The 16,280-nt window shown below is 44.1% G+C and overlaps 1 protein-coding gene across 1 annotated transcript in view; it reads left to right on the forward strand.

The window, feature by feature from the left end:
• Positions 1-16,280, forward strand: part of PPP4R4 (protein phosphatase 4, regulatory subunit 4) — a 128,676-nt gene that overhangs the window by 92,322 nt on the left and 20,074 nt on the right. The window contains 4 exon segments of the mRNA XM_015415517.1: positions 1,228-1,347; positions 11,905-11,982; positions 13,640-13,723; positions 15,259-15,441. Of these exon segments, the coding sequence (XP_015271003.1) occupies positions 1,228-1,347; positions 11,905-11,982; positions 13,640-13,723; positions 15,259-15,441 (465 nt within the window).

The following is a 16,280-nucleotide window of genomic DNA, read 5'->3' on the forward strand; positions in this document are numbered from 1 at the left end:
GCCTCTTAAAACGGGTGTCGCAGGTGAAAATGACATAGAATAGTTTCGAAAGGCAGAGCAGCGGCTGCCCGCACTCCCCTGCTCTCCGCTCTGATTGTTGCTTGCCACTGATGAGCTGGCAAGAGCCTGTTACTAAGGGCCAAACTAGATGTTATGTGTGACACGTAATCACCCTGGGGACTCACAACAGGACGATAGCTGCAGGGTCCCTGTGGGAACTCATTTCTAAAGCCTTGCAGGGGTCCGAAAAATTGGAATCGTGGTACAGGGGGGAGGAGCTTCAGCTGCCCACCACCACCACCACATTGTTTTCCTGACCTACAGCAGCCTTGAGGAGTTATTTGCCATGTGAGGAGGGGGTGCATGTGCAATTATTCATATTCAGTGTACATGGAGCCCCCCAATAGGGCATATAATGCTTCCCCATGCCCATTTCAGATTGGGAGAATGGCACAGGAAGAAGGCTGAAGCCTCTCTTTCCCCTGAGCCACAGTCCAAATTGCTTCAGAATTATGTTCGAATAGGGAACTTGCAGCTGCTGGCTGTAAGTCCCCATGAGGATCACGTGTAACATCTAGTTTGGGACTGTTTTGGAAGCAAATGTGAGGAACTACTCGCCATGTACAGATCACTCCATCCATTGACCAAGAAAGCCACCACAAAACAATTGCTAGTTACAACAGTTTATATCATTTGCAGTACAACATTAGGAGTAACTGGACTATCTTGGCTGAGTATATAATTTCATTTCCTTACTGTTGCTTCTTCATTATCATCTCTGACCAGGGAAACGTACTTCCATGTGGAGCTCAGTCCAAAAACCAGCTAAAACCTCTCATCTGAATTTGTCCCTGGATTTTAGAAGAATCTTGACATACTCATAATTACATCAAGACTGTTAGGGGAAGGGGGTTGCATTGTTGTATCAATGCAAAATTTATCAATAGCCTAAAGATGCAAACATTTTTTTGGGGGGGGGCGGGGAGGATTCAAAACACCTGAAACCTGCAGCAGAATTGTACATGCTCTGATTCTGGAATTAATTAAACCAAAATTCAGGAGGAGTAGCAATAGAAATCTGGAATGTTGGCAGTTCACCAGTCTCCTACATTTAGTTGTTCACTGGTTGCCGACCTTTAGTGAGTTCACTAATATAAAAATCACTTGCCTGTATAAAACCTAATTATGCTAATCTACATTGAAGGCTGCTCTGTTTCCTGTTCCTAGGCTATGATTGTATTTGTGGATCCAAAAAACTTCAATTTGGAACTCTACTCTACATTCTTCTGTCTCTGCCATGACCCTGAAGTACCAGTCAGACACACGATGGCTGTTGGCTTCTATGAAGTAAGTCCAAAAATTATATACACCTCTTAGGGGAAATGCTCGTTGGATTAGTTTTAATAGATGTTCTGTGCACCAAGCTTCGTTTGCATGCTTACCTTTGACACTTCTGTAACATTTTCAGGTGATCTGCAATTACTATTATGCAGCAATGAAAAAAGGACCTCCAGGCGCCCCCCCTCCCAGCTTGTTGGTGTGCATTCCCATCAATATAATTAAGGTCATTGCTCAGATGTTTAATGTGTTCTGTCTAAATTGGGTGTCCCATTAAATGCAGGATTATAAACCATTCTAGTTAAAGATATTAATTCACTCCTGCACAGTTGCTCACTATTAACCCCCATTAATTTTAATACGACTTAACTATGTGTCACTTTGTCCCTTAATGTGCTATGTACTGGATTACATGTTTCAATGCTAGCTTGCATTGTACTTAACAGACTGGATGCTACCATCTGTGAGTAGAAGGAGTTTGAGCAAAATGCCATGTGGTGCAGGAGGCTGCAGTAAGGAGGGAGAACTGGGTAAAATCACTCCCTTTGGCATACCTCCAAGCTTTCCTCTGCTAGCACAAATTGGAGTAGTTTGGTCTAATTTCTCTGACATATGGAAGACCCTGGTCCTGAGCTGTGTATGCTTCTGTTCATAACAGTTCCCCAACCTTTTGCAGAGTATTTTTTGTGGAAAGCAGGAGGCACCTAAAGGAAGGTATAAGTGGAAAGAACTGCTTCTGTGAACTCCTCTTGTGAAGAGATTATAAAATCCAGCCCTGTATTTCCAGATATGGCCATGTGGCTTGTCAAAAGTGACACTGGGCATAATCCAGTATAATTAGGCACTTTAAAGTTAAATGTCTGCAGAACTCTCTCTGTCTCTCTCTGTCTCTGTCTCTCTCTCTCTCTCTCTGTCTCTCTCTCTGTGTGTGTGTGTGTGAACTGAACATATAAAGAGCCCTGCTGGATCAGACCAGTGGCCCAACTAGTCCAGCAGCATGTCTCACACAGTGGCCAGACAGTTCCACTGGAGATCCAGCAACAGGGCGTAGAGGCTCCTGGAACTGGGATTCTGAACCTGACAGCCTCTGAACGTGAAGGTTCCCGTCTAGTCACCACAGCTAGTAGCCACTGATAGACTTTACCTTCCATGAATCTGTCCAATCCCCTTCTAAAGCTTTCTTTGCCTATGGCCAGCACTGTGTCCTCTGGCAGCGAATTCTGTGTTTTAATCACTCTTTATGTAAACACGTATTTCCTTTTTTCTGTCCTGAATCTACTGCCCCTCAGCTTCATTGGATGCCCTTGAATTCTAGTATTTTGGGAGAGGGAGAAAAAGTTCTCTTTGTCAACTCTTCTCCACCCCACCCCACCTGGGCATAATTTTATAAACCTCTATTATGTCCTCCCTCAGTCGTCTCTTTTCTAAACTGAAAAATCGCAGACTCTTCAGGCTTGTGGTGACTCGATGAATTAATAACCTCCGAAACAGGCAATGGAGACCACGTACGGCTTCCGGTGGTCAAAGACCCGCCTTTCAAAAGCCTAAGTTCGGAACGGGACAACAGCCCTCACGCACCAAACAACCAAGGTCCTCCAAGCAGGGCTTTTGACTTCCCTCCTACCGAGTCAGTTCAAACCCGTCTGTCACCCTTCCTTTATGCCTGGCGTCATATCACCTCGGACCAATGGGTATTGTCCATCATAACCCAAGGCTACCGTATTCAATTCGACCAGAACCCCAACACTTCAGTTGTCGTCACCACACCTCCTTCCCCACCTCTCCTAGACGAGGTGTCCGTCCTCCTGCACAAGGGAGCTATCGAACGCGTACCACCACACCTCCACGGGATGGGATTTTATTCCCGATACTTCACAGTCTTGAAGAGAGATGGAGGCGTTCGACTCATATTAGATCTACGGGAACTGAACTGTTATGTCATCTACCACCGCTTCGGCATGGTGTCCTTGCAGCAGATTATGCCACTTCTCCGGGAAAACTTCTGGATGGCCACCCTCGACCTCCAAGACGCGTACTTCCACCTCACCATCCACCCCTCCCACCGCCAATACCTACACTTCGCAATTGGTCAACAGCATTACCAATATGCAGCCCTACCATTCAGCCTTTCGAGCGCCCCAAGAGTCTTCACAAAGACTATGATTGTGGTGGCGGCCTTCCTCCATCTTAAGGGTATCTCCATCTACCTGTACATCGACGATTGGCTCCTAGTAGCGTCATCCAAGGCCATTCTAGTCTCAAACATCAACGAGACAATGGTACCCTTGGAAGATCTGGGCTTGCAAATCAGTCTCCAGAAGTCTCAGCTTCAACCAGCCCAGCAGACACAATACATCGGTGCCCTACTGGATTCCAAGACATTCATGGCTTACCTACCCCAAGACAGAGCGGCAGACATCATCCACCTAGCTACCGTCGTTCGTACCCAACCCTTGGTCACGGCCTTCCAGATACAGAAGCTACTCGGCCTTATGGCCGCGACTATATTGGTCCTGGTCTTCGCAAAACTAAAAATGCGCCACCTACAACTGTGGTTCATCCGCAACTTCGATACCTCGAAGAACGCACATACCACCGTCCTAACCCCACCTACCAACATACAAGAGTCCTTACTTTGGTGAACTGTCCCTTCCAATCTTTTCCAAGGGCCACCCTTTCATCCGCCTTCACCCCAAATCACCCTAACGACAGATGCTTCCCTGACAGGATGGGGTGCACACACGATGGGCCTTTCTGTTGAAGGGAAATGGGACGCGCAGAAGAGGAAGCGACACATAAACTTCCTGGAACTGCTAGCAATACAGCATGCTGTCACCAGCTTCCTACCTGTTACCAGGGGGAAATGTGTCACGGTCCTCACGGACAACACCACGGCGCTCTCTTATGTCAACAAGCAGGGAGGTACTGTTTCCCTATGCCTCTGCAACCTTGCCATCCAGTTGTGGGACCTTTGCATCACCAACATTTTCCTTGTAGCCACTCACATCCCTGGACACATGAACGTGCAGGCAGACCATCTAAGTCGAGCAGGACTCAGCCTCCACGAGTGGGAGATGAACCCAACATACCTCCTCCCACTCTTCCACAGGTGGGGATTTCCCCCAGTCGATGTTTTTGCCACCAGAACCAACAAAAAGTGTCCTCTGTTCTGCAGTCGAGGAAGCAGGGACCCACAATCTCTGGGAGACGGTCTCCTTTACCCTTGGTCCACGGGACTTTTTTACCTGTTCCCTCCCTTACCTCTGCTTCTGAGAGTGGTCCACAAAATAGTCAGAGATGGTGTGGACTGTATATTGATAACCCCATGTTGGCCGAGGCAACCATGGTTTTGGACAGTCCTCGAATTATCAACAGGAATATACCATCAATTTCCTCCGGCTCAGGACCTCCTCTACCTGTCACACTCCCCTCTCCTACATCACGACAGACCACAATTGAAATTGACAGCATGGAGAATAACATCAATGGTTTTTCCACCCGCGTAGCGAACGTTCTATTGAACACCCCAAAACTTGCTATGCGGAAGTCCTACAATTATAAATGGCGAAGGTTCTGTTCTTCCCTAGGTGATGACGCCCCTCGAGCCACCTCTGTGGGTCTCGACAAGGTTTTCCAATTCCTCCTGTCCCTAGCTGACTCGGGACTTTCCCATTCATCCTTAAGAGTTTATTGGCCGCCCTTTTGGCCTACCATGTTCCAGTCGACGGATGCACACTGTTTTCCCATCCGCTTTCGAAATGTTTTTTAAAAGATTTATTGCATATATACCCTCCTGTTAAAACTCCTGTTGTTCCCTGGGACCTTCCTCTAGTTCTCCGCCAGCTCATGAAGCCCTTTGAGCCGCTCACAACCTGTGACCTCAAACTTCTAGCATAGAAAACGGCCTTTTTAGTTGCTGTCACCTCAGCTAGACGAGTGGGAGAAATATTGGCTTTCCGGCATGATACACCTTACCTGTCGTTTTTGCCAGACGGAGTCTGCCTCGTACCGGACATCTCCTTCCAGCCGAAGGTGGTGTCAGAGTTCCACCTGCAGGCGGAGGTCTTCCTCCCTGATTTTTTCCCAAATCCAATATCTGCGGAGGACAAACTCTTACATACTTTGGATGTGAAGCGGGCTCTCCTGTTCTACCTCAATAGAACACACCCAACTAGACGAGACTCGCAACTGTTCGTCTCTTACGCATCAGCACGGCTGGGGACTCGCATCACGGCTCAGCACCTGTCAAAGTGGAATGTGGATCTCATCCGTCTCTGTTACCTGATCGCCAAACAGCCATTGCCTGAATTTAAGGGTGATGGAATGAAATGAATTGAGCAAGGTTAAAGTGTTTACCAAAATTATATGTGGGTTGTTTTGTACTGTCCTTAATGTGTTCTTGGTATTTGCCAGTTTGATTTGTGTTTTTTGAAAGAAGTGCAGTAGAGAGAAACAACTATTGGGCTTATAGAATATAGGAAATAATGTATGGGTATAAATTTAAGGGTCACAGTTTGGCCACCTCTGATGTGCACCTTGGGGATCTGATAAACTGTTCTGGTCCTCAGAAGATTGTGCGGTGTGACTTCTGCAAGTGCTATTAGCTTTCAATCCACCAGGAGGCACTCTTTGACAAATATCTGAGGTTTGCTATTAAACAGAATAGATGCTTGAATGCTGGAGAATCTGTTGGAGCTGGTCTCCTAGTAGTTGTTGTTGTTGTTCAGTCGCACAGTCGAGTCCGACTCTTCGCGACCCCATGGACAAGATCTCGCCAGGCCCTCCTGTTTTCCACCGTCCTCTGAAGTTTGCTCAATTTCATGTTCGTTGCATCTATGACACTTGTCTAACCATCTCATCCTTGCCGTCCCTGTCTTCTTTGACCTTCAATCTTTCCCAGCATCAGGGTCTTCTCCAGGGAGTGCTCCCTTCTCATTTGGTGGCCAAAGTATTTGAGCTTCAGTTTCATTATCTGGCCTTCCAGGGAACAGTCAGGGTTGATTACTTTTAGGATTGACTGATTTGATCTTGTTGCACTCCAAGGGACTCTCAAGAGTCTTTTTCCGTGTGCCTCGGCATTTAGTCATGCCAGCCACATGACCACGGAAATGTCTTGGACAGCGCTGGCTCTTCGGCCTGGAAACGGAGATGAGCACCGCATCCCTAGACTCAGATTCAACTGGCTTTCGAGCAAGGGAAACCTTTACCTTTACCTTGCCTACGAGGACTCACAGGAGAGAGTGAATGCCACTTTCCCTTCATCCTCTCCCCAGCTCTGCCTTTTCTCCCTCCTCCTGCTCTAATTTTACTGCCACCCTTCACCACTCTCTTCTGTCCTTCCACACTCCTAGTCGTCATTACAGTGAATCCCTGAACCATCCTCCAGTCTGGCTTTTTCTCCTTCTGGGCTGCTTGCCCTGCCCACTCGCTCTTGTTTTTTTAGTTAGTCCCCACAGTATCCCCTTTCTCCCCCCACACAGTACTACAGCACTGGTTGTCAGGTGGCATATTGGGTTGCTCTGGCAACCCAAAATAAAAGCCAAAGTTCTTTTTTTTTTCCTGTGAAGCAACTGCGTGCATAAAGTTGTTGGAATTACTCCTTTTTTATTTTTTACAAGACTAAAATTTCGCTTAGGCTACAGAAAAGCTCTGTGTCTCTGTGTGTGTAGTGTATATGCATATTATGTGGTGAGGAGTCTGAAATTTTCTCACGTAACTGTTGTACTTGTTACAGACTGCTCAAGGTTTACTGTCTGAAAATCACTTAATCCTTACTCAGGCCATTGTCTCACCTCCTCTTGCATTGACCAGTCTGACTGGTAGGGGCTTTTTGGTGAAGAGAGGCTTTCTTAACATCTGTTACCCACAATCGTTTAACCGGAGGTACCAGAGATTGAATTTGTGACTTCCTGCATGCTGAGCATGTGCTCAACTACTTAGCTATGTACAGACTCTCTCGAAGTCTTCAAAGATGGAAAAAACCCCTCAACCCTCAGCTTTGTTAATGTGAAATGTTTCCAGGTGAAGAAATGTGAGTTGACTTGGAAGTAGAAGTTGATAGATTAAAGATAATTGAATAAAAGCAAGTGTAATATAAATTTTGGCTATAATTTTACACTGGACCAGAAGATTCTTGTCATCACACAGAAAGCAAATCCATGACTGAAGACAGAGGGAGTCAAATTGAAATAGAAAAGGGAATTAGACACAGATGTGGGAAGAGGCGGGAATGGAATACTTTGCAATTTCTGCATAAACTACACAGGACTGCAGGACCTGGCAATTTAATTGGCAGTTAGCATACAATAATTTTAAGTACTCATCTGAACCACTTTCCATATGAGTGAAAAATTACCTGGTTGATCTTTTTAAATACAGATCTCTGGTATACTACCTTAATTGCTGTTTTGTTTTTAATTGCTACTTTGGTCTTATACTGGCTATGCTATACTGTATATGCTGTAGTAATCTACATATCAAAAAATCACTGGAGGCATTTCAACTTTTAAATAGATTATGCAGACTGCTTCACATTCTTCCGGCCTGTTTTGATAATAGCTATGACGCTTAAGAAACATGTTTTAATCCAGATATCTAGGAACGTTTTGCTGTTGTACTGAAACCATAGCAAAATAAAATTATTGCTAGTCATCCACTTATAGACAGACGCAAATGATTTCCTGGATCCCGAGAACTGTGAATAGAAGGAATTCATGGAGGATATTTCCTCCTACAGCATACTGCCCCATTCCCCCAAAAGCTGCTTCTGAGGATTGGAGGAATCTGGGAACAGAGCAGAATGCATCATTGGGGACTGTAATAACAAGGGGAAACAGCAGAATTTGTCACCCTTCTTTACATGAGCACTCATGGAGGAGCTCACGTAAGGGAGGGGTGGTGATTTCTGCCAGTTTCTTCTGGACCAGCAGCCTGCACCCCTTCTCCTTCCTTCTCTGTTTCTCAGGGGCCCCTGAAACTCAGGAGCGGATTAGGAGGGATATTACAAGCTAAAGGGCAAAGAGGTTTGTTCTGTAAACTTTTTCTTTTGAGGGTTTGCAGGGTACAGCCCACTAAGACTATAATCCTTAATTTTAAGGTCAAGGCAGTGTGCTACAATCCAATTCTACTGTATCTGGAAGTGCTACTTGAATCGTTAGTGTGAGACCATAGTCATAGTAACACGGGAGTTAATACTAAAGGACAAATAAGTACATGTAATGTGTAATAATCAGACAATACCGTGTTCTGTCATCACTGGACTTTATGTTCAGTGGAATAGTAATATGTGGAGCACTAACTTAGCCTCCACTCTAAAATAGTGGACTAAAAATATTACCTGGGGGCCTGTGTTTGCATAGTTCACCATGCCCAGTCTCCCGACATCAAGGGCCCAATGGTTTGAGCATCACTATGTGAAACTAGTGGGGTTTGCGCAGCAGCTTTCACCCTTCTTGAACCCAAGGACATTTGGATTAACGGGAAATGGAGGGCACACTGTGGTCAGAAACCTGTTAGCATGTGTATCCCAAGCAGAAAGAATCCAGAGAATTTTTTAAAAGTATCAATAACAGGAGACAGACACACTCCATTAGCACTGATAATCAACGCAAAGGACTCAGTTTTCAGTTTTCTCATGTTTGGAATGGATACGCTGGGGACTGTCCTTGTGTTACTCAAACTGGACCCAGAGAAGGGGAAATATAATGCGAGACCTTGTAGTCTGTGTATACCAGGGTAGATCTCGATAGTAGTACCCCAAAATAAAATTATGAAGAAAGAGAGAGAGAGAGTGTGTAAAAACAAATAATTTCATTGTATACAAAGAAGAATAAAAATGTAAAGAACCAACTCTAGGCACCTGAGTAATCCCACACACATGCACACCAAGAGGGCACACTTATAAAAGCTAGAAGGGAGGAGATTGGGAAGTTTTAGAGAAGGGACATACAACCTTAAATCTGGGCTTGCTCTGCTCCTACGACTCAGCTGCATCTGCCTCTGGGCCTCTCCAGGTCCATGGTGGATATAGCTGAGGTCCAAGGAGGAAAAGGGGAAGAAAAGCCTGCAAAGTGCAGCAGGAGTTCTAAGAAGAAAACCAGAGTCCTGACAAGCAGAAAAATTGACTGGTGGTCTGAGGAACCATTTGCTAGGGCATGGGGTCCTTCTTTTATAGACAGAAGATCCCCAGGGTTAGTGAGGTTTGGCTTCTCTGGCTTTAGATTGGGTCAAGATAAAAGTTTGAATCGCACCTGCAGGTTTACTTCCAAACTTTGGCAAGAAAAATTAGGGAAAATACCTTGATTAAGCTATTGTGAGCCAAATCTGCATGGGCACAAAGATCCTGGGCGAGGCTGGACACAAAAGTCTGAGTGAGTCAAGATAGCTCTTGAAACAGGAATGACTTGAGTGCTTTTCTTGGTTGAGTAGAAAAGGAACCATGCGTTGGTTAATGGAATAGTGACTTCCTTGGGCTCGGCAGACACGTCTGGGATATGTCAGGATATTGGGTGATGTCTCCGGTGTTGAAATACTTTTGTTATTGAGACTATTACCCTGAGCTGGGGGGAGATTGCACTTAATCAGCTTCTAATTCCGGCACATTCTTCTTCTTTCCTGGGATTTCCCAGTGTCATGGCTGTACCCAGGTGCCTGTATGAGACTCCTCAAATTTCAGATCTCTGTGGCATTTAGTCTGTAAAATGGGTGCCTATAAAAGCAACTAAATCCAAAATAAGAGGGGGACCCTACAAGCCAAGGGGGTCTGGGCTGGAGAAGGGGGGGTTGGGGTCCTCACACTTGTTGGTCCAACCAAGATCCTTATTACCTACCCAAGTTGGTTCTGCATGTACGATTGAATGATAGTAGAACCCTGATGGGATAAAGTGAACTGGGCCACTGTAGGTGGTGGATGGCATTATTTAATGCATAGATATACAGACCCAGCTCCCTGCAAGTTGTAAACTTCTACAGTAGAGAACACTGGGCAGAGACCTTTCTTCCTAACGTTTACTGCTGGTAGGGATCTTGTGATTCCCTTAAGCTCATATATCAGGCCGCCACATGTGCCACTTCTTGTTGCAGCTTCTAGGCAGAATTACTTCTGTGGCCCCACCTTTCTTCCTACAGAGTCAAGACCCAAGGCTAATAACATCTAACACAGTATACGAAAATAATCATCTGTTGAAATCATAAAAATTAGTAATTAAACAAGGGCTTTAAAGGTAGCACCTGAAATTGAACCCGGAACAAAATGGGCAGCCAGCGAATAGACTTCTGGACCAGTGCAATGAGATCCCGACAGGCAGGGCCTGATAGCAAATGGGCCACCACAGTTTGCTCTATGACGTGTATATCCACATTCAGAATATACCCGCCATACACGCATCCCTGAATGTGGATATACACACCATAGAGGTACGATTCATTCTGACCTTGCTTACTGAGATATTTGGACCATGAATAACAACAATCTGAAAAATTATTTCTGATGGTCCTAATTTATTCCAATAACAAAGCAGGACTTATCCAATCAATAAACAGGCCCAGCTGCTTGTATGTGTTTTAAAGATCAGAAATGTTGCATTTTGTCTGTGGAATAATGTAACCTTATGTTGTGTATTTTAATCATTTGTACCACTGAAGGAGGCCTTGAGGCCAAAACACATTTCGTTTTAATGGAGTCGATTATTGTTTATTACTTGTAATATAGTAAAGTTTTGTTAATATAACATACTGTAACCTACTAGTATTTATCCTGTTAGGTTTTTTGTCAATCTTCTGGGTTACCTGGTTTATCTGGGTTGAAGTCCCCCCCCCTTTCTTTTTTTGGTTTTGCCACACACTTTGCGCCAGTGGAAGTTTTTGAATTGTCTTGCAGGGCAGCCCCATGCAGACCATGTGACAGATGCACATGGGGACATGCAGAAAACATGTATCTTCTTTTTGAAGTTTTTGTTGATTGTAAAGCACTCTTAGCAAAGCTTTTTATTTTTACTGTTTTATTTTTTTAAGACAAGCATTATCCAGAATCATGACTGGCCAAATTCTGCAGAGTGGCCTAGATAAGTACCTTTACTGCCAGAACTTGCATGCTGCCCTTCCCACGTTACTTTTCTGCTCCTTAAGGCACATATTTGCATAGTTACATCTTCAAAGTAAGACTGGAAATATCCCCTTGGTCGGGGAATCCCAAACAGTAAAATCTGACTTCTTAGAACTATCTTCAGTGTATCTCTCCAGTGGCAGAAGTCTGTAAAACATATAGATGTTCAAAGGGAATTTGAAGTACAAAAACCTTACAAAATGTGATTCCTGAATCCAAGGGCACAATTCAGAGGTATGGAGTTGGCACAGTGTTCCCTTTATGTGCTTCTAGCAACACAGCAGCTGCACTCGAGGTGTGGAGAAGGCATGAACTCCTTAACAGCCCTGTGGTTTGATTGTTAGCATTACCTGATCTATTCTAGACCCTTGTTTCCTTTGGGCTATTCAAGCCTTGTTCTAAAATAAACATAACTAGTTTTAAAAGGACTAATGTCCATGCTTTGTTGGTTCTTTATCTTTCAGGTTGCTAAGCTTTTAAATACCGATGTGTATGTAGTACATAAAGAACTGGTAGCCCTATTACAGGATGAGTCACTAGAGGTAATAGCCTATTGTTCTGTATTTGTTGCTTGTGTTAAGATCATTTACAGTTATCCTAAATGACATTCTAACAAGCCAAAATAAGAAAGGCTTGATGGGATGAATCATTTCTGTTTGCTTCATGTTCCTAAGTCATAAAGAATGAGGTAGATGTTTGGTATAGATGTATGTACGAGTGATGACTGAAGGCTTTTGACTTAGCCCCATGTGACACCTTCCCAAGAGAGACAGATAAATGCAGAGCCAAATAAACTAGCAGGAGGGCAGGATACAAAATAGCTTGAGAAGCCACATGCAAAGAGGAGTAATTAGTGGGTAGATATCAGACTGGAGGGAGAGGTCAGCCTTGAGTTCAGTGTCATTCAGCACCTTTGTTTACATCTCGGGGTTGCCAGAAAAGTTAGTGTGCTTAAAGATCAGCTATAATGTCATTGTATTTGAATGAATTGCTACACATTTATGGTCACCTCATGTTTTGCAATGGCAACCTGAAACTCATAAATGAGTGGATGATATGAACCTGGGAGCATTTGACAGGACAGGCTACATATTAATGTTCAGGGTTCCTCAAGGAATACCTCTCTGCTTAGCACCAAACTTGTTTGTTTGGAGTGCCAGGTTTGGTTTTGTGTTTGGAAATTATGGGACTTGTCTCTTGAGGGGAGGCTGTAGAAGAGCAATTGATAGGAAGGAAAGGTGGAAGAACTAGAGGTGTTCAGGCTACCCAAAACATGATTCAGAAAATGTGCTGATCATTTCCCAATATGTAAAGAGGTACTGGAGAGAAGAGGAAATGTTAAGAGGAGGTAGATTTAAGTTAAGCCCTTATACAAAGAACCAAATGTGCCGGAGGGTTAGCCATGTTGGTCTGTTGCAACAAAAATAGACAGGAGTCTAGTGGTATCTTAAAGACTAACCAAATTTTATTCCAACATAAGGTTTTCTGGACTAGATTCTTCAGATGTAATGAAAGTAGGTTCTATTCCATTGATACTCAGTGGCTCAGAAGCACAGTTGGTGCTTTGACATACTGCCTGTGGTTCTTCCGAGCACTGTTCCCCAATGTGGCATGTGCCCTGTGTTTCAGAATAGTGAACAAGGCCCTTGCCCAGTGGGGCTTATGAATGTCAGGTGGTTCCCACCTTGAAACTGCTGCAGCTGGAGAAACTGGTAAACTGTGAGCCCCACAGAGGTACAGGCCTCGTGCCAGGGATAGAAATAAATGTGGCTCTTTTGGTTAATGAAAATTGTGAAAAAGGCTGTCCACACGTTGCAGACTGAGTACCACTGATCTGTTCCACGAAAGTTTATGCTGGAATAAAATTTTATAGGTCTTTGTTAAGGAAGCCACTGCACTGAGCTTTATGAAGTAAAGCTACAAGCATAGTCACTGAACAGATCAAGTCAGTTTGGATGCTAATAGAATCTGTCTTTCAGAAAACCCACAAAAACACATAAATAGGAAGTAGTGATTTAACAAGGCATCCTGCCTGTCGGCATGGGGCTAGATCAGGATTCTTCCCTAACTCGACAGCTCTGTAGAGAAAATTTCATATATAGAGAGCGAGCAAGACTGTCAATGTTAGCTGTGTCGCATTAAGAAGAATATTAAAACAGCTATTGGAAATGTGAGTGATTCATCATTTCTTTAACCCAGGTGTTAGATGCAGTAATAGGTCACCTTCCTGAAATCCTTGAACTGTTGTCTACTGGAGGTGAAGGTGGTGGATCAGAAAGCAAGGTAAGGCAGACAGACTTGGTAACAGAATCCTCTTCTTAATGAGAAAACTGTATCTGAGCCCCGTACTCTCTTCTCTTGGCTTTCGAATACCACCGTTTAGTGTATTTCTATGAGTACAAGCTTCTCAGTATCGATGCAAATATATATGAAGCAGCGCTGCTTCTAGTATTCAGGTGGCATGGCCAGAGAGTGCCAATTCCACACTGTATAATTTGTTTCTGGAGATGGCGTGCAGTCAGGAATTTGGCTGGGATCCAAAGATCCACATGAACATGCCTGCCAGTACAATCATATGCAGAGTTACTCCAGTCTAAGTCAATTGAAATCAATGGGCTTCGGCTGGAGTAACTAAGCATAAGATTGTGCTGTAAATCCCTTGCACAAGCACACTTATTTCTTATTTTCTTTCCATCTGTGGCCCTTCATACCACATTAAGTATTGCACCACAGATTTCCCTGGCTTTTCGGAGTGAATTTTTTGAAGCTGAAGGGAATGCAGTTTGAATGCCCTCCCTTGCTTTCTCCCCTCACCCCCCAAAAGCCACAGGAACTCTGTATCTGTCAGGAACACTGTAGATGCCCCAGTGACCTTTCTGTCCACTGGCATTCCAGTTCTCAAACCCTTCTGGTTCAGTCAAGCTAATGAAATGAAAAGAAATAGTTCATTCGTTGTAACAAAAATATGCAAAGTTGCAAGGTGATCACGAGGGGGAAGTCCTTCCAGAGGGTGGGGTGCCCAAAGAAAGAGGTGGGGGAGGGTCCATAACTGGGATTGGGATTGTGGGGGTGGGAAGCTGTCCTGATCTGTAACTCCTTGTTTGCTCAAAGGCTGCAGCATTTGTATCTTTCCGTACTTAGTTCTGCTCTCTCACAGTTATAGCTGTACAAGCTTCCTTGGTGCAGATGCAAATTGATACCTGTTCTCATGTGTACATTGCTAGAAAAAAAGATGTCTGAAGGTGTGAAGAGCAGATGTGTATCTCAGGAACTGGCTGTTAACCTGAGAATTAGATGTACCATAACAGCAGTGCCAGGGTGGTATTTCCAAGAAACAAACAAACAAAAACCTAAGAAATCATGCTGCTATTCCTTTTGCCTGCAGCCGTTTAATTAATAAAGCAGAAATATATTTTAAAAATGCAGTAAATAGCAGGAGGATAAAATACTTCCTAACCCTTGAATTGATCCTGAGAAACAGTCCCAAAATGATGAAGGATCAAATAGTAGGGCTGAAGTTGGGGACGTGGTGAGGGGCACAGTAGCAAGGGCTTCTGCAGGCCTGTCTGATTGGGATGTGGAGAGCGGCTTAACACCACGGCATGTCAACTGCAGAAGAAATTCCTTACTTCCAAGTTTTTTCCTGTATTCAGTCCCATCTAAAACCTTTTCCATTGAGTCCCTGTTTTGGGGACTTGTGAATTTCAGGATGGAATTTGAGCAAACAAAGTAGGTTTTGTTTTTGTTTTCTATAGAGCAAACCAGCAATGTTTTAGACTCTCTGCAATAACATAATGAAAATTTCCCCCCCTCTGTAGCTATTGAATTTCCCAGAGTTGATTCCAGCACTGACAAGAGCGGAGCAGAGAGCAGCCACCTCTTTGAAATGGAGGACTCATGAAAAGCTACTACAAAAATATGCCTGCCTGCCTCACGTCATCTCAAGTGATCAGATTTATTACCGCTTTTTGCACAGGATGCTGACAATCATTATGACAAATGTGAGCTCCTAGCGTGACCCAACCTTCACTTATTTATTGCATGGTATTTCTCTCTCTAGCACACCTCCTTTCTCTTTGAGATGGCAACTGCAAGGCATAGTTTTCACTGAAGTGGTAAACCTTGGCCTGGGCTGTACCAGTTCAGGCTGCAGATGAAGGCTCCCCCATACAAAAGAAAATCCATGTACAAATATAATGCTAGCAGGGCATGGAAAAGCTGGCTTCGAACCCTTTTCCTGATTATTATTTTTTTTGGTGTGCACAGGGAAACTTGCATGGAAGAGTATTCAGTCATATCATGTGCAGTCACAAAGAGGTGCAGCCAGACACAGGTTAAGCAATTCATTGCGAAGTGAAGTAGGCCCTTTCATACAGCATGCATTTGGATTCGTTTCTAAACCAGTTGACAAAGGCAATAAGCATTCAAGGAAGGAGTATAATGGCTCCGCATTGAATTGCTCACTTGCTCATGTATGTCATTTATAGTCTTCCTTTCTTGGAGAGATTCAATGCAGATTACACAGTTAGCAATGACACAGTAGGAACAGTGTAATATCTAGAACCAGCGATGGAATAAAAACTGGATTACAAAATTAGAGAACGCACTAGACATCTGTATAGTAAATCCAATAAAGCAGGATTACAAAATCAGAGAACACTGCATCAAGAATAGTATAGTGGGTTGGATCCAGCTGGCTTTTTAACCTAATCTTCGCCAATTCCTTTCCTTATGGAAGCCCCCATCCCACTTGTGTTTTGTCCATGCAGGCCCTTTGATTCCCAGCATTGGTGGTCAAAGGGGATTGCTTCCTCCCTTTTTCACCTGTGAAAAAAATTGT

Source organism: Gekko japonicus, unplaced genomic scaffold (genome assembly GCF_001447785.1).
Source record: "Gekko japonicus isolate JY-2015 unplaced genomic scaffold, Gekko_japonicus_V1.1 scaffold1684, whole genome shotgun sequence".
NCBI lineage: Eukaryota > Metazoa > Chordata > Lepidosauria > Squamata > Gekkonidae > Gekko > Gekko japonicus.